Source organism: Lissotriton vulgaris, chromosome 11, assembly GCF_964263255.1.
Source record: "Lissotriton vulgaris chromosome 11, aLisVul1.2, whole genome shotgun sequence".
Lineage (NCBI taxonomy): Eukaryota > Metazoa > Chordata > Amphibia > Caudata > Salamandridae > Lissotriton > Lissotriton vulgaris.
In genome coordinates this window covers 1,018,432,999-1,018,459,940 of record NC_141699.1, presented here as the reverse complement: position 1 = coordinate 1,018,459,940, position 26,942 = coordinate 1,018,432,999, and the positions used below count along the sequence as shown (strand labels likewise).

General features: G+C 43.3%; 1 protein-coding gene across 1 annotated transcript in view; it reads right to left on the bottom strand.

The window, feature by feature from the left end:
• The window catches only part of LOC147683948 (maltase-glucoamylase-like), a 588,456-nt gene that overhangs the window by 407,416 nt on the left and 154,098 nt on the right, over positions 1 to 26,942 (bottom strand). Inside the window, exons 17-18 of the mRNA XM_086944339.1 lie at positions 26,345 to 26,461; positions 6,663 to 6,817 (exon numbers count right to left, since the gene is read on the bottom strand). Of these exons, the coding sequence (XP_086800465.1) occupies positions 6,663 to 6,817; positions 26,345 to 26,461 (272 nt within the window). The remainder of the gene's footprint in view (positions 1 to 6,662; positions 6,818 to 26,344; positions 26,462 to 26,942) is intronic.

The window sequence follows — 26,942 nt, the reverse complement described above, 5'->3', positions numbered from 1 at the left end:
GAACCATGCCAGCAAAGTAGTCCCTTGTGGGCGTGTCTGCGTTGTGCTGTGGGCGTGTGCTGGGGGGGCGTGTACTGGGGGCGTAACAAACACTGGGGGCGTGTGGTACGTTCCACCCTTCATGCCATGTCTGATATTGTGTGCTAATCCCACCCTGCTCCCTTTAAATACCCCTGTACCCCATGATCATAACCCACCCTTACTCCTTAAAATACCCCAACACCCTTAAACACTAACCCATCTTAACCCTATAAATATACCCTGTACCCCAAAACCCAAACCTAACCCTAAAAATACCCCTATACCCCAAAACTCAAACCTACCCCTGACCCCTAAAAATACCCCTGTACCCCAAAACCCAAACCTAGCCCTGAACCCTAAAAATACCATTGTACCCCAAAACCCAAACCTACCGCTGAACCCTAAAATACCTCTGTACACCCAAAACCCAAACCTAGCCCTGAACCCTAAAAATACCCCTGTACCCCAAAACCCAAACCTAGCCCTGAACCCTTAAAATATCCATGTACCCCAATACCCAAACCTACCCCATAACCCTAAAAATACCCCAAAACCCAAACCTAGCCCTGAACCCTAAAAATACCACTGTACCCCAAAACCCAAACCTACAGCTGAACCCTAAAATACCCCTGTAACCCCAAAATCCAAACCTAGCCCTGAACCTTTAAAATACCGTGGTACCCCAAACCTACCCCTGAACCCTAAAAATACCCCTGTACCCCAATACCCAAACCTAGCCCTGAACCCTAAAAATACCCCTGTACCCCAAAATCCAAACCTACCCCTGAACCCTAAAATACCTCTGTACCCCAAAACCCAAACCTAGCCCTGAACCCTAAAAATACCCCTGTACCCCAAAACCCAAACCTAGCCCTGAACCCTTAAAATACCCCTGTACCCCAAAACCTATACCCCTGAACCCTAAAAATACCCTGTACCCCAAAACCAATACTTATCCCTAAACCTGAACCCCATAAACAAAAACTATATCTGAACGCTTAAAATACCCAAACACCCCAAAACATATACCTCAGTACCCAAAACATATACCCCTATACCCATACTTACCTTATCCAAACATAAAAAAACATTCTTTTACCATTCATGCATTTACAACGAATTTCGTTGTAAATGTATGAGTGGTAAAAGCATATCAAATGTAATGCCATGCGTTATAATGGCATTGCGGAGTCATGGTACTTTCGTAATGAAAGTATGCAGAGTGATGGTATGCAGAAAGAAAGTTGCGGAATAATGTGTGTTTACCCTCCCCCGGTAAGTACATTGGTGGCACGGCGGCCCACATCTCCAGCAACATACTCATTTTTTCACCACCCATTTGAAAAATGCACAGGTCTCTCTCATTGATGGCCAGCACCGACATACACTTTTAGACACACCTCCCGCCACAAGTTCTAGAATTGCGAACTTTAGAGCTGGGGAGCTATGTTTGTATCTCGGCATCAGCTCAACATGCTGTGATTCTAGGCAAATCGCTTTGTCTCCCCGTGTCTACCACAAATGAATGTGTTCTTCTGTAATGTAAATTGTGCTTATGCCATGTTGTCGATTTTGCGCTATATAATATTGCAAGGAAAAATAAAGTAGGGAAACTCGAGTTCACACACTACTGAACGCGCACTCTTAAGTGCATCTGCAGTGCACTGTGAATCGGAGCGTTTCACAGGCCTGTCAGAGATAAGAAATGCTATCAAAACAAAATCCTACAAAACAATAGACTACTGGTCGGCAGCAATTCATACCCGGACAACGTCGGCACAGGCTGCTATCAACAATGAAATCATAAACAAAGGACTTATAGAAATTGAAGACTCACTGTATCTATTGAGCGAGAAGTCCTTACAAGATTTCAGCCTGCCGCCAGCGGTCCGAACTAACCTAACTGGATACCACAATCTCTTTACTGCACACAATATTCCAGAGCTAAATAACTACCTTGCTCAACACTTGCCTAACTTATTTCCCGATCAACAACTCGCCTACAACACCATAGTTGATAGTGTTGAAAAGAAGCAAGGCAAACTATTGTTCATAGACACCCCCGGTGGCACAGGAAAGACTTTCCTAATCAACCTCATGCTTGCCAAAGTTCGATCTTCTGGGAATATGGCTCTAGCTGTTGCTTTTTGCTAACAGCTGGGAAAACAGCACATTCTACCTTTGAACTGCCTCTAACAGTTTCCCTTGAAAAGGATTCAATATGCTCTATTCAGAAAAATGGACCTTTGGGGACACTGCTTCAAAATGTGTCTCTTATCATGTGGGACGAATGTACAATGACACACCGCTCACATATTGAGGCAGTTGACAGAACTCTCAAAGACATTAGAAATTCATACAACATAATTGGAGGTGTTACTTTTGTGTTTACTGGTGACTTCCGACAAACTCTTCCTGTGGTGCCTACAGGAGATCGGGCTGATATACTAAAAGCATGCTTAAAAGCATCACACCTATGGAACTCTGTACAATCTATTACCTTGAGCACTAACATGAGGACACATTTAGGAGGTGGAGATACACAATTTGCAGATCTTCTAATAGAAGTGGCCAACGGAGACATACCTGACACAAATGGCTTTATCAACATAAAAAACTTAGGTAAGCGTCTCTGTACCCTACATGAACTCATACAACATGTTTACCCAGACATCAAGCATCTTCTCAGCAAAGATTACACATGGATTTGCGAAAGGTCTATAGTTGCCGCCGGAAACTCTGCAGTGCATCATATTAATGAACACATACTACAACTATTCCCAGGTGAAAACACAATATATAATTCCATTGATACAGTATTAGATACACAAGACGCTGTGCATTATCCCCAAGAATTCCTCCACTCACTTAACCCTTCAGGGCTTCCCCCTCATACACTCCAAATGAAAGTAGGTGTTCCTATCATGCTTTTACAAAACCTACATCCACCAAATCTCTGCAATGGGACGCGCCTACAAGTTAAATCTCTTTTACCTTATGTAATAGGTTATGTTATGTTATGTTAAAACTTACTTATTAAGCGCACGTACGCCCGTAGGCTTCATTGCGCTATCGGAGAGAAACATAACACTAGTAATTACTCTAACAGTAAGCCGGTTTAAAAAGCCAGGTCTTCAGAGAGCGTCTAAAAGTAAGAAGATCAGGGCTCTGTCTTATAGGCAGGGGGAGGGAATTCCAAAAGGTGGCTGCAAGATGATCAAAACAGTTACCCCCCAGACGTTTTTTCTTAAAGGAAGGAACAACCAAAAAGCTTATGCGCAGAGCGAAGGTTTAAAGATGGATTGTACCTAGAAACAAGATTCCTAATAAATTTTGGACCAGTGTCCTGCAAGGCTTTGAAAATAATACATCCAGTTTTGAACTCAGTTCTTTGTTTTACAGGTAGCCAATGCAATCTTTCCAGGCCGGGTCTGATGGACTGCCATTTAGGTTGTCTGCAAATCAGCCTAGCTGCTTGATTTTGAACAAGCTGAAGTCTTTTCTTCTGGCCAACTGGGAGTCCCAGATAAAGACTGTTGGAAAAATCCAGTCGGGAAAGAACAAGAGCAATGACTACCTGAATAAGAGCAGATTGTGTCAGGAACTGGGCTATTTTTTTAAGTTGGAAAAAACTAGCGGAGACTACTGTTCCAACTTGTCCCTTCAGAGAAAGATCTGCGCTCAACGTGACCCCCAGGCTTTTTACAGAGAGGGATTTTGTGGGTGGGGCTCCCATGTCAGATGGCCAAAAACATGGGCCCCAACTCAATTCACTTTTCCCAGGCAAGATCAGCTCTGTCTTGCCTGGGTTAAGTTTTAGGTGGTTGAGGTTCATCCATCTCTGTATATGTGTCATCGTATTCTGGAATTCGGTCATGGAGTCAGCAGTGTTGAGTGGAAAGACAAGTTGGAGATCATCCGCGTAGTTATAGATGCTAACTTTGGAGTTCTTTAAAGAATAAAGTAGCGGGCGAAGGTAAAGATTAAATAATAAAGGTGATAATGAGGATCCTTGAGGGACCCCATATGTGGCTGAAATTTTGGAAGCTGTAAAATTGCCAAGTCTCACTGACTGCGAGTGCCCTGTTATAAAGGAGGTGATCCAGTCTAAGGCAGATCCCCTCAAGCCGGCCTGTTCGACACGGTTGACAAGGATGTATAGTCAACCGCGTCGAACGCGGCCGACAGGTCAAGAAGTACAAGGGCCTGATGTATGCCTCTATCAGCATTGGATCTTAAAGTATTCTGGACAGCCAGAATCACGGCCTCCGTCGAATAACAGGGACGGAAACCAGCCTGATTTGGTTCCAAGTATTCAGATTTTTCGATAAACTTGGACAGGCAAGAGGAGACATAGGCTTACAGAATTTTAGATGCATAAGGTAAAAGGGATATAGGCCTATAATTAATCGGATCAAGTGGATCTGCACCAGGTTTTTTTATCAGTGGGATAAGCAGGGCGTTCTTAAAACTAGTAGGGACCTTGCCTTGTATGAGTGATTCATTCAGCAATGAAAGTACTACTTGGGGAATGGCTAGTCCTACCTCTCTAAATACATGTGGGGGACAGATGTCATCGGGTGATCTGGATTTAACACGTACTAATAGGTCAGACAATATTTTTGTGTCGATCAGAGGAAATGAATCTAGTGTAGTAGTGTTATGGTAGCTGTCGTCCATAGGAGCAGGGATGGGGAGATTAAGTATACTCTTTTTTTATAGCAGTAATTTTATCTGTGAAAAAGAGATTTAAAGTGTCACAAAGATCTTGTGAAGGAGTGACCGAGGGAGTTGTTCTGTCGCTGTTACACAAATATTCACTATATTGAAGATATCTTTAGATTGATTCTGTGAATTTAATTTTTTTTCGGAGAAATAAGTAACTTTATGTTTTAAAATGATTTTTTGATAGTTCTTCCAGGCCAAACCATAGAGACTACTATTCTCACTGGCCCTGCTGCAGGACAGTTAGCCCATATTCCCTGGATACCCATGATACCTACTGATCTACCATTTCAATTCAAACGCTTACAATTCCCTATTAACATTGCTTTTGCATCCACCATTAACAAATCACAAGGTCAGACATCCAAAGTCATTGGGATAGACTTACGAGAGGACTGCTTCACTCATGGACAGTTATATGTCGCGCTATCGAGGTTGGGGAATTCCGACAACCAATTTATTCTACTTCCTGATTCTCATGAAACACGAAATCAGGTGTACCATGAGGTTTTGAAGTAAATGTTATTTTCAATTCTAAAACCATTGCTGCCTAGCCTTTTTTTACCCGGACAACGTCGGGACGGGCCGCTAGTAAAACTATATAAATATACTTTTACATATTGCTTCCAGACAGTATGGAATCCTGAATGGGGCAATAGGCTAACATATTTTAAGTATAGGCGGCCTTGCAGTATGAGTGGTTTGAGTCATGATATGTTTCAACCTGATCACATATGCACTCCCACCTAAAAAGAAGTTCTCTTCAGTACCAGGTATTTTAGGACAATGTTCTCAAAGCTTTTTCCCCATACATTTGTAAAGTGTTTGAAAAATGTGTCCTCGGGTTACAGTAATTCAAAGCATTGTAATCCACTTGTTTGTGGCAATAAGAATGAATGGTTTTCTTGTGATGCACATGAAGAGTAAAAAGGATTTATAAACATGTTCTTTGTACACGTGCCGGCTAGGAAGCACCTGCACTGTTCTATCAAAATGATATGTAATCGTAAATTTGTCAAACAAATGTTAAAAAAGTTTATTGCAAAATTGTGGCCTCATTCTTAAGGTGGTGACATGATTTTTTATTCTTTCAATTTTTTGGGGCATATGCTTGCAATAAAACATTATTAAATGCTCATCCACTTGATGCCAAGGCAAAAAATATGCCCTTTGCTGTGCCTCATCACTCTTTAAATTACTTGAAAACATTGTCATAAATTCAGAATTTTACCTAAAATATTGTCTTTTGAACAATATATTGTTGATCCTGATTACTATCTTATCCCAAAAACCTTTAAGGAAATTTTCTATATTTCTTTTAATACTTCCTTGATGGTTTTTTGCGTCCTTAAACCTGAAGATATTCACACTTTTATCAACGCAATTTTGATTTCTGTACGACAAATCCAATCACCTATATCACAATACTTTACAAGTCCATTTCATTTATATGTTTAGGAATGCAAAATGTAAATTATGACAGCAAAGTAATGTGAGGTTGGCAACCTATGCACTTCACTTTAACAGATGAAAGAGTAATCAGCTTTACAAAAATTCACTTTGGTGCGGAAACATTTGTAGGAAAAAATAAAAAATTGTTCTAGCTAAACCTTTACAGTGAGTACAATTTCACTTTAAAAGTGTATTTTTATAGGATTGTTTTCCCCAAGAAAAGCACAATTTTGCAAGATTATGCCTATTTGTGTATTTCTTTTAAACCATGAAGCTTTCACAAATTGTGCAAAGTTTCTTTCAACTTTCCGAGGTTTGTGTAGGAAATTTTCCAAAACCTCACACCACTATGTAAATTGTATTGTGCTCAGTGCTGATAAAGGAATCACCTTAAAGTTTGGAACACACAATAATAAACAGCAATATGCAACATTTTTAAATATGAAAAGAAAAAAGAAACTTACTCATGGAGCAGGGGTCTTACAACGGTGTCTCCTTTGGTATGAGCATTGTAAAACAACGTATAAAGGTAAGGCAATAAAGTATAGCGGATGTTTAAGTAGTGCTTTGAAGAATTCACCAAAAGCGAATCAGCTCCAAAAAAAGCAGGATCTTGAGGCTGTAGTTTAAATGATAACAGGATATGCTTTCAGAAAATCGGTTACAACCATATGAAACAAAACTAATGGAAGTATTTAAAATACCCATAATTATCATGGAAGGCAGAGAAATGTAGGCATGCTAAACGAATTTGTAATAGAAAAATAGAAAATGCATTTCTGCTTCATAACTTGAAATATCTGGATGCAAGATGCAGCAATATAACAGCAATTTCAAGTTTGGAATCCTACAACATATTAAAACTAACTGAAATTCTATTATATTATTATCACTATTAGCATGACTATTATTATCACTAGTATTATTATTATTATTATGTTCATTATTAATAACATTTTTGTTATAAACCCCTTTGGTGCTTGGGACGGCCGTCATACGTCATGGTGGGCATGTACGGAGGACGGCAGGGGGCCGTCCAAACCCCGCCGGCTCATTAATTCTCCCTCACAGAGGGAGAATTATCGCTGTGCCCAAGGGGTTAATATTATTGGTAATACTTTATTTTTATCATTATTATTAGTAGTAGTAGTACTGTCATCATGATGCCAAAATGATTTCTTTGACCAACACAAAATATAGCAGTTGGGAATATCAAGTGAAATATAGAACGAAAAGAATGGTAGATTTGCAACTTTCATAAATACCTTTTTTCTCGTTGCCTGTGTTGTAAATTGGTAAAAATGATTTACCAAATGTCACACACATATGCCAATAAACACACACGCCTATTTTTTGTAATTTGTTTAATAATGCAACATCATTTCAAACAAACCACATATAAACCAGACGGTTTTGTGATTCTCATGGCAAGCATGGCCTCTTTTGTAGCAAAACAGAGCATGTTATCTGGACCTATAGAAGGTGGATTACCTTCATGTCTTTGATATCATGTTTGAAGAATCTTAAGAGAGTTGTTATTTCTGATTCTTACTAAGGTATTGGGAATGTTTCACTTCTTTGGCACCCTCTGTGATACAAGTCCCCCATTCTGCAAGTCACCTTCACTCCACCCTACCTTGATTATCTCCAAACTATTGACTGCTTTGCTTGTGCTCCGGTGCCCAACAGCTTTAAATGAACCAGGTGCTGATGCAATTCCTCCCTAAGAATCAAACCAATTAACTTCTGTTGGAACTGGCCCTTCTTGCAGGGTCATCTCCAAACTTTTTGCTTCTTCCTCCCTTATTTTTCCTGACCCGTGTTTCTTGGCAATAGGACTCTGCGCACTTTACCACTGCTGTTCAGTGCTAAAGTGCATATGCTCTCTTTGTAAATTGTTATGATGATTGGATATACATGATTGGCATATTTGTATCACCACGAAATCCCTAGTAAAGTGCACTGGGTGTACCAGGGCTGGTGATGACAAATGCTACTATTGGGCCTGCTGCACTGATTGTGCCACCCACATGAGTAGCCCTAAAATGGTGTCTCGGGCCTGCCACTGCAGTGCCTGTGTGCAGTCTAGGACCTACCATGTCCTCCTGGTCAGTGTCTCCACTGACCAGGCCTAACACTTCCCTTTTTGTGCACATTAGTCACCCCTATGGAAGGCCCAAGGTACCCCCATAGGCAGGGTGCAGTGTATGTGAAAGGTAGAGCATGTACTGGTGCAGCTGACATGCTCTGGTAGTGAAAGGCAGCCATTTTCGTTTTTCACTATTGTAAGGCTATCTTGATTCATAGGTTAACATGGGGGATGCTGGCTACAGTGGATACCAGCATTTCATCCCATAGGAACAAGATAGGACATAGGAGTCCAGTATCCCTGAACTCAGAATTTAATAACACATCTTTTAGGAAAGGTTGTTTTTAAATCCTGTGTTTGAGAACAGCACTTTTAGAAAGTTGCTGTTCTCCTGTCTGACCCTTCTGTGTGCCTTGGCCTGTTTGTGTATTGACTGTCTGGTTTCAGAGTGACAGGGGCGGGGGATTCCCCGGGAGGCTGGCTGAGTCAGCCCCAGGCTGAATGACTGCATTTGCAACCTGAGTGGTGGGAGGGGTTAGCACCTGGGCCTGAATAGGGCTGTGCCTGCCTGCCACAATGCTGGCTCCACCTCCTGCTGGGCGTCTGACGACCCGGCCCCTCACTCTGAAAGGAAAGGAGAAGCCAGGAAAACAAAGTACTCAAGAAACACCCAGAACTGGTTCAGACCGGGCTCAGGGCCCACATGCACAAAGAGAACAAAGACTTTTAGGGGTATAAGTACAGGACCCCTGACAACAGAAAATTAGATCATCCTGGAATCAAGAAGGAACCTCTGCCAAGGAGAAAGCTGAATCTGAAGAAGGAAGACTGTCCTGCTGTTGCTCTGCTGGACTGACCTGTTGCTTTGCTGCCAAGGAGAGGGGAAGGACTTTGCTGTTGTGCTGTGTCCCCTGTCTTGAAGGAATCTCCAAGGGCCTGAGAAGAGCTGGCTCCCTGTTCTGAAGTACCAGGAACAAAAAGACTTCACCCCCAACTTCCCTGAACTCTGCTGAGAGAGTTCTGTCCTTCCTAGAGTGCTTGATCCAGTTGTGGGGCCTCTGGAAGTTGTACCTGTGCTGGGAAGCTTGAAACTAAGCTTGAGAGACTTTTTGCAATTGAGAAGTTATCGCATGGCTGCTGAGCGCATCCCCGACAGTGCGGGAAGTTTCCCGCCGCTACGAAGGTCAAGATCGTCGCAGCGCCTGTTGCCGCTGTCAGAGCCTTCGCATCCTTCATTTGTGGGACGCACCCGAACGGTGCAGGAAGCCTAACATCGCTGCGAGTGTCGTCGCAGAGCCTGTCATCGCTGGGTGAGATCGCCGCACTGCTTGCTTGCGGACCGCATCAAGTCGCTGCGAGTGTCAACGCAGAAGCCATCGCGTCGAGGAGTTGCGAGAGAGAAGATCACCGCTGGTCCATGTATCGTCGCCCCGGAGATCGTCGCACCTCCAAAGATCGTCGCATCGTGCCTTTGCGAGAACAAACTACGCACCGGAATCCATACAAGTGGCCTTCCACCCCATACAGACCAGATTCATCGCAACACGCCCGCTGCTGCAGCGGGGCTGTCGCATCGCCTCCCCAGGGTCTCAAGAGCAACGCATCGCTTGTTTTCCACCGCACCAGCTTCTGCTTTTGGAACTTTGTCGCAACTAAAGGTACTGTGTCTGAAACGTGACGCAACTGTGAACTTTTCATGCAACTGTGGATTATTTTATCGCAACCTAAAGAACTTTTATTACAACGTTAGGAACTCTTTTGAAACCATATTCTTGAACTGTGTATGTTGGATTTTTGTCGTTTTGGTCTTGTGTAGTTTAGAATAAATACCTTTATTTTTCAAACTGTTGTGGAGTCAGTTTGTGGTGTTTTTACTGTGTTACTGTGAGTGTTGGTACAAATACTTTACACATTGCCTCCTGAATAGCCTTGACTGCTCGTGCCAAGCTACCTAGAGGATGAGGGGGGACCCAGGGAGAGCCGTGCGCGAGCCGGTCTCTCCCTGGGAAGGTTCGCGCAGACAGATTGGCCACAGGTGAGGTTAATTAGGGAGAGAGTCTATATATAGGGCCAGGGCAGGGTTTAGAGAGGGCTTTTCGGCGGGAGGCGGTCAGCGGAGTTTGTTTTGCGGAGGTTGGGTGGGCTCGCAGAGTTTGTTTTGCGGAGGTTGGGTGGGCTCGCATAATCCATTCCGGAGGTGCCCCCCCCCCTCGTGGCCGGAGCTTCTGGTGTCACTGGTTGGACGCGCGCGTCCTTTCAGGACGGCGGCTGGAGGCGTGGCTTCGGCGGTTGTCGCCTGCCTGTCTACACCGTCGACTCGATGGACGGCGCTGCTGCCTTGCCCCTTGAGTCCGTAAGTGGGGGGTCGGGTGTGAGTTGGTTGGTGCTGCCCCCGCGCCGCTGGGCGCTCCTCCAGAGGTCTGTTCTGCCCCCCCCTCTGGGGCGGGGGGCCCGCTGGGGGGGCGGCTGGTGGTCGGCGGGGGGTGGTTCTCTGGGCGGGGTGCTCTTTGGGTGGGTGTGGGTGTGGGTGGGGGTGGTGGGGGGGCGAGCGCTGTCGTGGTGAGCAGCTTTCACTTAGCTGTTTTCGCACCTCCCAATGCCCCTGCTTCACGGTCTGTCTTGGTCGTGGCTGGGGTTTTTTGCTAAGGCCATTCTGTGGCATTTCCGGACTTCTGTTGTGTATCCTTTCCACCTTTGGTTTTTTGGTCATTGTCTGTGGGAGGGCCCCCTTTCGTGTGGAGGATTTCTAGTCTCCATGTTTAAGGAGGTGTCTTCGCAGTGTGTTCGTGTGGTTTGAGAGACTGCCATTTCTTGCAGTAATGCCCCCCCCCTTTTTTGCCTGTTTTTGGCAGAATTAGTTATACAAATTTTGGCATGTTGAAAAATGTATTTTATCTTGCAAATATGGGATTGTTTATGTTATATCTGTGTTTGAAACCGTTGACCTCTTTAATGGAATGCTTATCTCAGATGGCTTTCTACCGGTTGGGAACAAGCCTCAATACTTTAGCCTCATGTACTGTACCTTTGGCTTTTGTGATTTGTTCTTGTCCTGTTCTCCTTTTTCGGCTGTACCTATGGTGCGGCGCTCTGACACCTTCGGGTAAGGTCCGCGCTCTATACCCACACATAACTAAATAAATGTACCCTCTGTTCCCCCAGCTGGCTGGGTTGTGGGGCGGGGGGGTGTGCCGCTTCAGGGTGAGCCTCTTCCGTTGGGAGGGGTGGTAGGGGCTGCCTTTTTTACCACCTGCAGTGTCGTTGTCAATTTTCTTTGTGAGGACGTTGCGGACTGCACATGAGGCAGTTCGACCTGGGGAGGTGGCTCAGGAGAGGGATCTGGAGCGGATTCCTCTTCTGGGGTGTGAGGCGCAGTGCGCAATGATGATTTTCTGGCATTTTTTCGGACAATGCTGCAGTTGCCTACGGGTACGGGGGGTTGGTGGTGGGTGTGGCACTATGGGGAGAGTCTCCCCGTCCGAGCTTTCGTTTTCTGGGGTGTGAGGCGCAGTGCGCAATGATGATTTTCTGGCATTTTTTCGGACAATGCTGCAGTTGCCTACGGGTACGGGGGGTTGGTGGTGGGTGTGGCACTATGGGGAGAGTCTCCCCGTCCGAGCTTTCGATTTCTGGGGTGTGAGGCGCAGTGCGCAATGATGATTTTCTGGCATTTTTTCGGACATTGCTGCAGTTGCCTACGGGTACGGGGGGTTGGTGGTGGGTGTGGCACTATGGGGAGAGTCTCCCCGTCCAAGCTTTCGCTCTATTGATTGGGGATGGGGCTGTTGGTGAGCAAGTTGCTCTTGCGACGCTGCCGGTGCCGGTGCGGCAAGCTGATGGGCATTCTGAGTCTGGAGGGGACGCTACCGCCGTCCAGGATGGGCGGACAGGGGATGCTACTACACCTATGGTTCATGACGAAGGGGACGAGACCATGTACTTAAAATTACCCTATACGGGCATTGGTTCAGTCTGGGGGGGGGGGCACAGGAGGGGGATCTGGAGCGGATTTCCCTTCTGGGGTGTGAGGCGCAGTGCGCCATGACAACATTTCTTATGGCACTTTCACGATGGTCAGTGATGGCAACTGGCCCAGTGGCAGGGGTTTATGCTGGGCATGCAGATGGACTGATTCTGGAAGTTTATGATGATGATCTGGAGGTGGGTGCATTACGAGATGTGGAAGTTCCACTTGTGACAGTCATGACTTGGAGGGGAGTTTTCGGGGCATTCTGGTTCGCTTAGTTTTTTGCAGGAGTCTCGTGCGGACCATGCAATGGCACGTTTTTTGCAGGAGTCTCGTGCGGACCATGCAATGGCACGTTTTTTGCAGGAGTCTCGTGCGGACCATGCATCGGCACGTTTTTTGCAGGAGTCTCGTGCGGACCACGCAACGGCACGTTTTTTGCGGGAGTCTAGTGCGGACCACGCAGAGGCACGTGTTTCATCGTTTTCTCTTCATACAGCAAGCCGCGACAAGGGGACCCTGTGGTGTTTCGACAGAAATTGGTTGACAAGGGGAGAGTCTCCCAGTTACGTGTACTTGTTGGGATTGGGGATGAGCATGTAGGGGAAGAAGTTGCTATTACACCACTGCCTGTGCGGCACGCTGTTGTGAATGATAAGTCTCGAGGGGACGATGCCGCCATTTCACATGGGCGGACGGGGACTTTGCTCACCACAAGGCTCAGGAGGAAGATGGTATCCTCCACCGTATGCAATGGCCTTCTTCAGGTATTGGTATGCCCCTGGTTTCTCACTTGTCGGGTAAAACGAACATCCAGGATTTGGTATGCTGCTGTTGTTCATGTTCAAAATCCCAACTGGAGGAAATTGAAAAACTAGAATCTGAAATAAAAGCGAACCCCTTAATTCAAGACTCAAAAACACTACTTGACAGAGTCGAAAAAGAGATCCTTGAATTTAAAGATTTCACTGTTCAACAGAAAGATAATAACTTTGAGAGAGACAAACGGAATTTTACTTTTGAGAAAGCTTATCCGTATCTGCAACAAGAGTTTTACTCAAGACCTGAAGCAAGACGTTTTCTTAACGACAACCAAGGCAGATCTCGTACAAAGTACCTCACCTTCTCTGATACTTCATCCTCAGGAGGGAGCGACTCAGACCAAGGACCTTCCCGTCCGCAATTTAACCAAAGAGGTGGATATCAAAGGAACTATCAGCAACAATATCAGTCGAATTACCAGCCCAATTTTCAGAACCAACAACAGCAACCTTTTTTAGGACAGGGCCAACAAAAGCCCCGTGGAAAAACAAGATTCAACCAACCATGGGAGATGTCAACAAGAAGGCAAAATTACAAGAGCTAATACCACATCAAAAATCTTCAGTATTCAATCTTTCTCAAACGGCTCTAACTCCTTCTGAAATAAGTGTCCTGGAAAAGGGACTTACTTTTGTACCATCGAAGTTTACAGACTTTGTCAGGTTGAAGCTCGAATTTATAGAATTCTGCCGTAAGATCCGATTGATAACCTTCTTTGCGGACAAAGAGAGTCCTCCTCAAATCGAAACAACTGGCTTTAGGAAGAAATCTAGCTTTTGCCCGCCAGCCTTTAAAGTACCAAAGGAGGTAACATACTTTGAAAAAACCATACTTTCAGCTTTGGCTGCACAAGAAAAGAAGAGGAATGGATATGTTAAATCAAACTTGTCTCAAGAACAGAAATTGGCTCTGCAATCTATTAAACAAAATGAAAACATTATAGTGAAGCAAGCCGATAAAGGTGGGTCGATAGTAGTTTGGGGAACAAATGAATACATCTCGGAAGTGACCAAACAATTATCAGATCCAAACTGTTACCGGAAAATAAACAAGGACCCTACTCTGGAACTACAGAAAGAATTAAGCCTGATTCTGAACAATGGACTAGAACAAGGTTTTCTTGGGAAAAATGAATTCAGTTTTCTATCAAATAGAATACCCTCGTATTCCATTATTTTATGTACTCCCAAAGGTACACAAAAACGAGAAAACCCCCCCAGGACGACCCATAATCTCTGGATGTGACTCACTGTTCGAACCGGTCTCAAAATTTATAGATTTCTTTTTGAAACCTTTTACACTGACGGTCAAATCTTTTCTTTTGGACACCACTGACTTCTTGAAAAAACTGGAGCAAATACCATATCATGAGAACCAAGATCTGCTAGTGAGTATGGATATAGTCTCACTTTACACGCAAATTCCCCAAGATCAGGCATTGGAGGTCCTGGAGATCTTTTTGGACAAACGGGTTAAGCCTTCGAAAATACCAACTGAATTCATATTACAACTTGCCAAATTAGCTCTAACTAAAAACTACTTCAAATTCGGGGATGATTTCTATTTTCAGACCAAGGGGGTCGCCATGGGCTGTCCTTTTGCCCCGGAATTGGCGATCCTCTATATGAGCCAATATGAAGAAAGGTACGTTTATAACAACAACCCATTTCTCCAATGGATAGGAGGCTGGGTAAGATATATTGACGACGTCTTTTTCACATGGTCAGGGACATCAGAACAACTACACCAATTTCATGTTTGGATCAACGACAGGACAAATGACATAAAATTTACACTGCAGACCTCGAGTACCAGAATGTCCTTCTTGGATGTGGAGGTATATTGTGCAAATGGACAATTAGTCACTACCCTGTTCAAAAAAGACACAGACCGCAACAAGGCACTGGATTTCTCTAGTAACCACCCAAGAAGCATTAAGCAAAATCTCCCAGTAGGACAATTTCTGCGAATCCGCAGAAACTGTACCTTCAAAGACGAATTTATGGAACATGCGGAGGTTTTAAAAGAGAAACTTCTAGCTCGTGGCTATCCAACCAAACTATTAAAACAAGCAATCAAACGAGCGTGGTGGACACCGCGAGAGGATCTACTTGAGAGGAGAAAAAAACATCAACAACAACGTGTGGTCTGTGTCTCGACATATTGTCCATCATCTAATATCCTGAAAAAATTGATACACCAAAATTGGCACTTGCTCAAAGACCTCGACAGTCAATTCACAGAAAGCCCCTTGTTTGCATACAAAAAGGATAAGAGCATCGCCAATTACATCGTGCGAGCAGCAATACCAAAACAAAAGACACTGACAGTTCGGGAATATGTGAATCTCCCACCAATCACTGGCCACCGTAAATGTGGCACGTGCCTCTGTTGCTCATCTACCATAGAAGGGGACCTGTTTCAACATGCAGGAATATCTTGGAAGCACGATCAATTCACGAATTGTAAATCTAAGAATGTCGTCTATGGGATCCTTTGCCCGTGTGACAAGTTGTACATAGGGAAAACAACACAAGAAGCCAGACAAAGGATGTCCCAACATAAGTCTCGAATAAAGAAAAGAGTGGTGTCCGCCCCATTGGTCCAACATTGGCTCGACGAGCTACATGGGGAACAAGATCTGAAATGGACCATAATATCTAAAATTGACCGTGACCCAAGAGGCGGAGATGTAGAGGCCAAACTACGTCAAAGAGAAGCCATGTTGATTTTAAAATTTAATACGACCACACAGGGTCTAAATGAAATGTCGGAACTATATAGTCTGTAAGTTAACACTTGTAATGAGGGGGTCCACCAGCCAGGGGAACCCACATTCTGATTAATCAAACATACATCCGCTGGCATTTTATCTGAGCCCTTTTCCCTCGTTTTCATTGAGTGCAGCTCCGAGGTTTGTCGGACTTCCTTCTAAACTACAATCCCCATGAACCATACCATTTAAACTACAATTCCCATGAGTCTGAGAGCTCTAAGAGGTGGCGTACGTTCCTCTAAAAAAACCACAATTCCCATGAGGCACACCGTCTGAACTACAACCCCCATGAGCCTTAGAGCTTCAAACCCGGAAACGCTGACTTCTAAAGAACACAACCGGGCGAAAACTGTCATCGCGTGTACTGCTAACCGCGACCCAGTGGAGGAACAAGATCTACAGCCTCAGGTAACTAGACACTGCCCAGAACTCAGGCCAGCGGTCTTTTCCATTCGTTTGCCGGAGCCGCGTTGTTTTTTTAAAAAAAACCCCGTTCAGGCATATTGAGGAGCATCACGCAGAACCCCATCGTTAGTCACAGCGCGATGTAAAAATGCCGCCGCTCGGAACGCCACCATGGGTGATTCATTTAGTAAAAATAGCGCACTGAGAGCTGCTGTTTTCTCTCTTTTAGATGAATTTTCGAGGTATGATCTTGAATTAAAACAACACAAGAATCGGATATTTTCGCCAGTTTGGATGCCCCTATGAGGTTTTGCCTACCATTACACTCTAGTGAGTACACAGTAATTCCGGCTTTCTGAGTGTAGCAAACCCAACTTGTAAATAGGTTCTGAACAAGTTTGTTGTTTGGTCTTTTCAGCTATTCATCATGTTCAAGCTACTTCCACTGACAGGTAACTCTTTGAGTGTGGGCTGGATGCTGAGTGAAAGTTGAGAGTCTCTCTGGAGTTCACTGACAGTTTGCTTTTCATTTTGTTTTTTCACAGATTGATTTTGTGTGGTCCTGACGAGAATCCTAATCAAAGTTTTAGGATTCGAAACGCGTTGACCAATTGAGGCGCTAGTGGTTAGGTGGCCTGAAATGGATTGTTTCATACTGTGGCTTATGCAAGCATTTATCCAGTTGGATTGAAATATGATTTGAGTTTAAATAAGCTGAATTGTACATTTAATTGAGATAAAATCTGTTTCTTGATGACAAACAGTTTGATAGAAATGCCACCAACTCTCACCGCCCCAACCTCCTTTAGATAGCCATAAATGTTCAATGTTGTCTAGTGTCTATGTGTTGTGTTAATTGTCTAATTGTTGCATAACCCTTTGATTTTTCAAATTCCTGCGTGTACTTCCTTGTTCCTCTTCTGAGTTATGTATATTGACAGATAGTATATATGTTTCTAAAAAACACCGCAGAACAAAATACGTGGACTGAAAAATCTAAAAAACAGTTCAGATAAAATAATAAAATAAAAAACTATGTTTTCTAAATTGGTTGGACTGAAAGAGTGGTCATTGTAGAGAGAGCAATTAGTAGCTCTCCGACAAATAATTAAAACATTGCACAGTACTGGCAAATTGTTTTGTTTGTTTCTTGAATTGGCGCAGCCTTACTGTGCCACACGCCAGACCCGGTTTGTTTCATAAAAGCTGTTGTTCATGTGTCACCTGACAGTACAGTAGGTATAAACATGTGTTCACGATGTGGGGGCAGGTACCCTTTCACACACTGCTTCCTGGGACAGCTTTTTGGATTTCAATGGGGGGGGGGGACAAGGGGACTGAGGCCAGTTCTCTTGGTTGTCCCGAAGTGCTCTTACTCCTTTAAAGGTCCCGGTCTTGGAACAGTGGCTGCAGGATTCTCTGGGCTTTGATGCAGCAGTGCGCTTGCTCTGGGGCTTCGCGGTGGGGTTTCACGATTGGTTACGGGGGGACCCGACAGGGTAGGGGTCGGATGAATTGCAGTCAGCGAACTAGAGTCCCCAGGTTGTGGGGAATAACTTGGAAGTTTACCTTGCTGGGATTTGGCATCTTCTCGGTGGGGCGTTGGTGCGCTGCAAGCTGGTCCGTTCACTGCAGCGTCAGGGTCGCAGTGTTGCATTTTTAGAGTTGTTCCATTTGCTGGTGGCCCTGTACGTCTGAGGCGTGGAATTCCAGGACAGGACTGGGTTCTTCCAGGTTGATAATTTGGCATTTGTGGATTTGTTTCCCGGGCGAAGTGCAAGGGATTTGTGTGTGCTGCGGCTGTTGTGTGCTTTCCGTTGTGGTGCCTGCAGCTGAATATTTTTTCACAGCACAACATATTCTAGGGGCTTTCATTACACTTGGTGGACAGAGGTTTTTCGCACACCACTATCCCTGGTTCCTTGGTGGGATTTCTTTTTATGGGCAGCTCAGGTGGGGGAGGGATCCGGTGGGGGGTGTTTTTTGCTTGCACAGGTTTTTTGGAAGGTTTGGGTAGACTACAGGCTGGTTCTAAGCGGCTGCGGCAGCCTGTCCTTTTGCTTTACTTCGGCAAATGTTCTCCTAGTTGCCTTCTTGCTGTTCTGGTGCTTTTGAGTGCGTTATGTTTCGGTTCTGTTTTGTATGGTTCTTTTGAGGCGTTTCGGGCTTCCGAACTCTTGGGTTTGCGTTCTGGGTCGGGCATGTCCAGTACGGAGGTGTTTGTGGAAGGGTATGGATTGCGCCTTTGGCTACGGGCCTGAGACGGATCAGCTGGGTGGGGTACGGGGTTTTTCCCGGTGGGGATGCCAGCCCACTTTTTTGTTGCCCAGTTGTGGACCGTTTTTTCAGGAAGGTACTTTTGGGGTTGGGGTTGCCTCCTTTACCCTTTAGCACTCATTCTTTTAGGTTTGGGGTGGTTCTGTGGCTGCATGTTTGGTGTGGGATTGGGCTCAGACCCGCAGGATTGGGAGATGGAGGTCGAGATGCTGCGAGAAATTTGTCAGACGGTAGTGCACCTTCTTTTGTTGATGTGTTTTTTCTCCTAGGTCCTTTGCGCAGGATGGTTACAGTTAAACTGAGGGTTTGGTTTGTTGGTCGCTCCTTTTGCAATGGGCCGCATTCCCTGCAGAATGCCAATATTGTTGGGGTGGTTTCTTGGTCTCAGCAGTTCACGCATGAAGTGTATTGGCATGGTAATTGGGGACTGTGTTGGGGGATTGTTCCATATTGTCACTGCTCGGTGAGGGAGGGGGGGGGTCTGCCAGTCTTGCTAGAATTTCAACTTGGTGAAACTGATCTGTTTTTTTCTATTCTGGTCTGTCTTTGTTACGAATGATGCAGATGGATCCGGACGTCGTCACGGCGCATGGGCGAGCACCATGGTGACCTGGACGGCATTTGTGCCACGTCTACGCTGGAATGGAGCTCTACCTCGCACAGCTATGGGCAGAGCACGGACACTGCCCACTCTATGCAACTGTTTTGTACTGGCATGCTATTTTTCATTTTGGCTCATCCTCCCTTACAGTTTTCTGAGTGGCACTTGTTTCATGAGCATGGGGTTCACCTTTCTCAGATGGGTCAGTCCTTTTATCTTTTGAATTGCGGATTTGATCGCGAAAGTTCAGGATGTACAGATGTGGTTCTAGGGGCATTGTTTCCTTTGCTATTTTGGTGGGGCAGGAAAACTCTAAAGGTTTTCCTGGGTGGCGGTTTTTAGTGGGGGGTGGGCAGCCTGGAGCGGGTTGGTCCATCCCCAAAGGGCAGGTAAAGGACAGGAGGGGATAGTACAGGATTCAGTTGCCTGGGTTTGTTAGGTTTTATTTGGTGGGGGGTTGACTTCTTATCAGGGTTGCTCAGTGAGCTGAAGGATTTGAGTATTAATAAATAAATAATCAAAATATGTTGAGAGATGTTTTGCCTACACCTGTCTTAATAAAGTGGCCTTTCTTGCTTACCAAGAAGTTGTGGACAATGAGTTCTTGCGCGAGCAGGGGTTATCTCAGAGGGTTTCCTCCTTACCCTGACTAGAATCAAGGGTCCCTATTTGGACAGTGGTACCTACCTCTGCCAACTAGAGACCCCCAGTTCTAACAACTTCCTAACTCTTAATATGTTTGTCTGAATCACATTGCCCCATTTATTATCAGAACTCTTTCCATGTCTGGTACTTTTCTTATTACTACTCTTGAAGATGTTGGGCCTTATGTAAAAAGCCTTTTTCTTTTGCAAACCTTGTGATTCACAAAATCAAAGAGTTTGCAATTGTAAAAGGGATTGTTACTAATTATTAAACTGTTTTTACATGTCTGGAAAGTCATTCTGAATCAGAAACGGGGTTGTGTGGCCCATTATGAATCACAAATGAAATGAGGTTTGAAAAGAGAATTCACCTTCTATTGGGGGAAGTCCTCAAAATAGCATATATCAATGGTCTGTGAATACAATTGTAGTTTCAAACCTTTACGCAGACACCACCCATCTGATTATTAATGGGGAAACTATTCCTAGGGACCATCTTGTCTTTAGGTAGTAAGGTTAATGGCCTCAGGGGGAGCAGGTTGTAATCTAGGAGACCACTGTATTTTATGGCAAGACAGTAGGCTAGAATTATGCATTAACTTTTACTCTCTCTTCTGAGCAGCAACCCTTCAAAGTGTCTTGAATCATAACTTTAGAACTACATCACAATAAGTAGCACTCTTAATCACTCTGTCCACCAATTTCTCCCTCTTTATTTACAGCTTCAGAGCAGGTTTATAGCATGTAATGTATTTTATAGTTTAATGATTAAGATTAATTTTTATGGATTATATTCTAATAATGCAAATTGGTTGGTAATATAGTTTATGTAGGGTGGTTAATTAATCCCAATGTATGGGCATAGTTTAGTTGTCCAGATTATAAACCAAATAATCGTGAGAGCAAAATTCTCTAATATTTAAATACTAGTCACATTATTTAAAAATGTAGCAAGGCGTTTTGATTTGGAACTACTGAATTTTGCCCTAAATAAAAAAAATAAAGAAAGTTACCTCTTCATCCAACCCCACGTTCATTTTTGTCTTTTAAGATCAAAACAACGATCTGAATCGGCATTACCGAATGTGACCGCCATTTGGATATGCATGACTCATTAGCCATGATGTGTGCAATGGGCTCCTTTTTTAAAAGAAATTGGGCACATCGAAGTGAAGTCTGCATCATCGCAAATCATTTTATTTAAAAGAAATAGAGTGCAATACACACATGTGTACCAATTGGCATCTGGTTGCTAAGCAACGTTTCTCTAAGGAGATCGTTTAGAGAGGCGAAAAACAGACTTTTTTGACAGTTACTAGCAATAATGTGATATTTAAAAAAAAGGTTACATTTGGGATAAAGCCATTAAAATATATTTAGGAAGTAAATTTGGATGAAAATAGACTAAATAATGAGTGAACAGGATTCAGGTGAGATAAAGCAAGAAGAGTTCCTTCGAAAAATAGTGTCTTAGGAAATACATATGGTAGTTAAAGAGACAGTAAAGGAAGTTTTACATAATAAGCAACCATACAAAAATAATGAGGATGAAGAGTATTTTTTGATCTCAGAAGGAGAGAAGTATTTAAACAAGGGTACAGGTGGAAAATATTTTAAAAGGAGACAGCATATAAAAACGCTGATTGAAAGAAAGTAGATCCAAGTGGCTCACAGAAAGGAGTCCACAGCGGTTTGCAGGGAATGGATGTCCAGACTGGCATGGAAAATGGGCACTCTAGCATTGCACATGATGAGGATTTGAATGAAAGTGGCATCTGGTATTCTAAAGACCGATAATGAACGATAACTGGAATCAGTAAACACTGCACATCAAAAGATATCGGACTGAATGCAAACTTTGCTCTCTGATTCGCCTTTACAGTATATAATTTTGTAGTGGAGTAGAAAGAGTTTGATGGACACTATTGGAGCATTGAGGTCGAACAACATCCTTTGGCAACTGATATTTAACAGATTGTTTCCTGGAACATGTTGATGACTTTCAGTGAATATCTATTGGATGATTGTACATTCATCATATCAACTATAAGGGTTACTTGCTTATGGGGTGGATAACCTAATTGAGAATGTTACGAAGTGCATTGAAGGGATGAATTGAATATGCCAACTCAATTACTCCATTAGATATGAGAATTGTCTCCATGTGTTGGGACTCAAGATGTTGTTCTTATGCACACTGGGTCACCTGAGTAGATGGTGTCAAGCCCAGATCCTCCTGCCCAGCTTTGACTTCATCATGATGGCATAGCAAAATGTACATTTAGAATATTTTTCGGTTTGAAGGGGCTGGTAGTTCTCTGTAGATGTTATACAATTTGTTTTTTGATGGTCTAACTCTCCATCTCAGAACTATCTTGTTCTTTCATTAGTGCTGAATCTCTCCGGATGTGTGCCCATCTATCTGGTTTGTTATGGTCTGCTTTTCTCTTCTAGATTGATATTCACTACTGGAATAGTGATAGCCTTGTGGGATTTGAAAATGAGATCATTTTGGAAAGATTAGACAAGGTCTGAATCGTAATTCAGATGGAATTTGTTGAATTTTAAGTTGCTAGAGATGACATTTGGGGGTGATAATGCTTCCTGACTGGGAAAAGGAAACAGATTCTGGCATATTAGCATTCTTATGTATCCATATGGATTTGAGATATTTGAGATGGAGGTACTACATGGTAATGGCCATCTCTTAACCCCAGACCTTTCCTAGGACTTTATCATACTTATGAAAATCAGAGAATGTCTCAAGAACAAATGGGTTAAAAGTAGAGGGAAAAGCTAATGTGATGAGTGGAATGCCTTAAAAGTTCCCAGCCACTGGAAATTTCTTGGGCTGCATCCAAGTCCATAATTTCCAACCACAATGCAACTTGTGCAGAGACCAGCCAAGAAGGAATCATTCTTGGTCCTGCTCAATGTCGAGCTTGAATCATCAGGTGAGATCGCATACCCATGCCAGTTTCAGCCTAGCAAGGCCTCATCAGATTTAGTCCTGTGCCACAGTGAGCAAGGGATTCATATCTAGATATACCCATTGCTCTTAGGTATTGCAGTATGGAAATAACAAAAGTTCTTGCAAATGCTTAGCCATTGACAGTCATTTGGGAGCAACTTCTCATCCTTCCAATATGCCTCTTCAGACCGAGACCAGCCATATGTAAATCAGCGTTTGTCCTACTACATTTCGAAAAGTCCAGCTTTCTCATCAAGAGTCCTAGCTATCCAAGACTGCTTTCAGTCTACTTATGCCTCAACAAAGAGGGAAAGCTTGTTTTGTAAATGAGACGCCCTAAGTGTATTTCTGGACTTGGGTCATGTCCTCATTGTGGTATTGGACTCAAGCTGCACCTCACTGATGTGGTTCAAAGAGGCCTAAAGTTGTCTGCAATTTCTTATTTTGGAATGTACAGTAGACCACCGGATCTGGCACACTGCACTCTACTAATAGCTCTTAAAGGAATATATACTATGGGGCATATTATCAAAGGATTTATCTCTGCTTTTTTGGCTTTAAAAGCCAAGAAAGCAGATATCAAATTATCTCCCTATCAGCAACAGGGTGCTAACACGCAAATTTGCATATTAGCACCCTTTTTCTCTACGCTCCCCCTTGCATCTCTAATGAGATGCAAAGGGGGCGTTCCAGAGAAAAATAATAGGAGAAATGTTGTTAAGCGACATTTCTCCTATTATCAAGGATATCGCTAACCCTGTTAGTGATAAAAAAAGCAGCGCTAACCGCGGTTAGCGCTGCTTTTTTTACACCTGCTATTTTCCAGACTTAGCCATGATATCCTATGGAAAGTGGATATCATGGCTAAGTTTGTGAGCCCCTATCATCAAGCTAACGCCAAACTTCGAGAGATTATCAATGGTTTTCCAGCGATAATCTCTCATTTGGCAGCTAGCGTGAGGATTTTTATCACTTCTGAGATAAACGTTGCTAATAGCAAGTTATCTCAGCGATAATTTCCGGCGATGCTTAGCGATAAAAAAATCGTTGCAAAGCCTAGTTAGCGATAAATATCACTACTCGTTGGTAATATGCATCTATATGCTTTCTTGATAGCAATTTCCATTTTGAATATCAGATAATCTTGATTAGTGGTTGCCAACTGTATTGTTTCGACCACCTACTGATCCTAAATTTTACAAAGGTCATCATAAATAAAAACAATTATGTTTAGTCAGGTAATGCTTGATATGAGTATTTAGTTTGCTAATTGAGGGGGGGACCCCTACTCAATAAACCCCTACTCAAGAAACAGACACAATTCATGTAAGGGTGAACCACCGAAATCACTAAATTAACCTCTGCTTATTCCACTGGTAGCTTGCCATAGGCTTCACTTAAAGGCAATGGGTTAAGCAGTTAAGTAACACTCAAACAGTAATAAAGTTAAAACACAACAGTGGAAAACTCCCACACCAATTAAAAAAATATTGTAAATGTAATAAATGATATGACACGGAAATGACAAAAATTCAATCAGTGAAACTGGAGTAATGAATTTTTAAAAATGTAAGTGAAATCTTTTGCCTAATACATCAAAACATCAACCACAGACTAGTCTTGCGAGTCCGGGGCAAGGTGAAAATTCTGGCCAAACACAGTGAAGCGTGGGTTGGATGCAAGAAGTGGATTGGGCCCAGTCTCCGCATACCTTCCGACTTTTTACCTAAAGTTTGTAGGAAAATACCTGGGAAGGTAAAGTTCAGTGGTGCAAGGCAGCTGGCAGTGTCTGAATAGGAGGCAATGTTGCCGGGAGCAACTGGTCAAAGTCATAATGAATAATCCTTCATTCAGACTTAACCTCTGTTTTGGAGTTCAAAGATTCCAGCGGGAGGAAGCTGCAGGTTGTAACCATTTAGAGTTCCACGAGGCCGGATACCTCTTCTGTGAGGAGGCACTGACCAGGATTTGCTGCTGTGGAGAAGCACGTAATGGGAGCTGTTACATATTCAAGCCAAACGGTTATGCACCATGGTGGATTAACGAATAGGTCGGTCTCAGTCTTCTCTCAGTTCTCAGAGCACCTTTTGACCAACAGTTTTCAAAGCCCCAACTTTATCATTTGGGCTATCTGGGCACCTTTAGTACAACTTCAAAGGTTCGGGACCAGAAAGGCACCACTTGCAGAGTCAGGACTCACTCAGGCCGGGTGGGATCAAGATGGTTACAGCCTTTCCTGTCCCTAAAGGCCTGATCAGAATGCCTGTCAACCAGCTTTTGGAGTCACTCTGGAAGTCCTGGGTTCAAGGCAATGTGCAGGGCTCTATCAGCAGGGCAGGCCTCAGGGATGCAAGGCGGGCTTAAGGCAACAGAGCAGTCCTTCTAGGTGCAGCAAAACAGTCTTGAAGTACACAGCAGCAGGCAGTCGTATGAGAATTATTCTGCAGGTCCAGAAAGTTAATTAAAGTGTGAGTCGGTCTGAAGGTCTCTTTTTTATACCAGGTGCCTTTTTTGAAGTAGGAGAAGTTTCAGAAAGTCCCCCTTTCAAACATCCTTGGAATTCCCTACCTCCCTGCCCTACCTCCAGCCTGGCTACAGGAACAATTGACTAGCATGAAGTTTTTTGTGCGAAGGCAGGGTACTCCCTATTGATTAGCAAGTTAAGTTGTGCCCATCTCTGCCTTCCCATCCTTCCTGAGATGGCCCATACAAACACACCTAATCCCTCTACTGTGTGGGTATCTGGGAGAAATATACAAAGGCCAATTGTCAAGAAAATGGCAACTTTCACAAAGTGGCATTTTAGAAATTGTGACTTAAAATAAGATTGCAGAAGCCTGCAACTGCATAGGTTGTGCTCTGACTTCACACAACAAACTTGTCATCCCCTGCATTGTTCATGCAGTTAGCTTAGAGCTACATCTCTGGTTCTACTGATTAGATTTTGGTTGTTTTTGTGTCAAAACTATTGTTGTAAATTGGTGTGGAAATTCTCCTGGGTTGTGTTTCCACTTTTTTACTGTTTGTGTGATGCATAAATACTTTACACAGAGCCTGTAAGTTAAGCCTGACTACATTTGCGTTCATCATTCAGGCAACAGCTCAATTTCGGTACAACCACCCTAAGGCTGATAGATCTAACCAGCATTTTTTTACACACACACATGCATGCATGCACGCACACACACCTACACACGCACTACTTTGAAAATACTGTGTGCAACATAGCCCCAAAGCCAGGTAAGGTTGGTTGAATTCCTTGAGGGCTGATAATTGTTTCCCACAATTTTGCTTATGTTACACCAAATCAAGAATCTTCATGCATAATTCTTACCCAAGAAAAATCTCAATTTCAAGGAATGCTGGAATTTGCATCGCGATCCTACTACTGATCTCATCTAAAATGCATTTGCTAATCCTTTTAAGAACATGTAAAATTAGGATACACTTAATGGCTCAAGTCTACAAGATATCCGGACAAAATGCTTAAATTTTTATCGGTATTTTTAGAAACTGATCTTTCTGTGAAACCTTCAAATTCTTAATCCCGGTATGTATTATGCATGTGAACAGGGCTTATTAGTTGGAACTTACAATGTAGTTTTCAGCATTGTGATTCCTGGCAAATGGGTAAAAGGCTCCAACCTGCATCCATCGTCTGCACAGATCTTCAGAAACATTATCGAAGAAGCCACATATATCAGCACCGATCTGCATGAAAGACACACATATTGCTTTATTTCACTGTTAATTCTGAAAAACTTCTTCTCTTCAGTAAATGAAAATCATCTTCTGTAAAGTAAAATGGTGCTGATGCTGCAACTCAATATCGTAAGCTGCTTGTAATGACATAAATGAAAAACACCAAGATGTGTTACTATGTTGTGAAGAAAATGTTATTAAATAGTTCTTCTGTGTGTACCTCAACGTAGGCGTTATAGCGCAGGTCATACCTGGGGTCAAATTATTAAAATTATAAACAGGTGCCAAAAAAAATCAGTTTTCCCAATCTTTGCTTCCTTTTTGATACACGATTTGGAAAACAGATTTTTCTACAGAGCGTAAATCGAGAAGGATTTTTGCCCTAGGGCACAAAAGAAGAAATAGATTACGAAAACAACACCATTTTGAATGCAAGTAATTCATTTTGAGAGAATTATAGGGAATATTTATAAAGAATCCATGAATAATC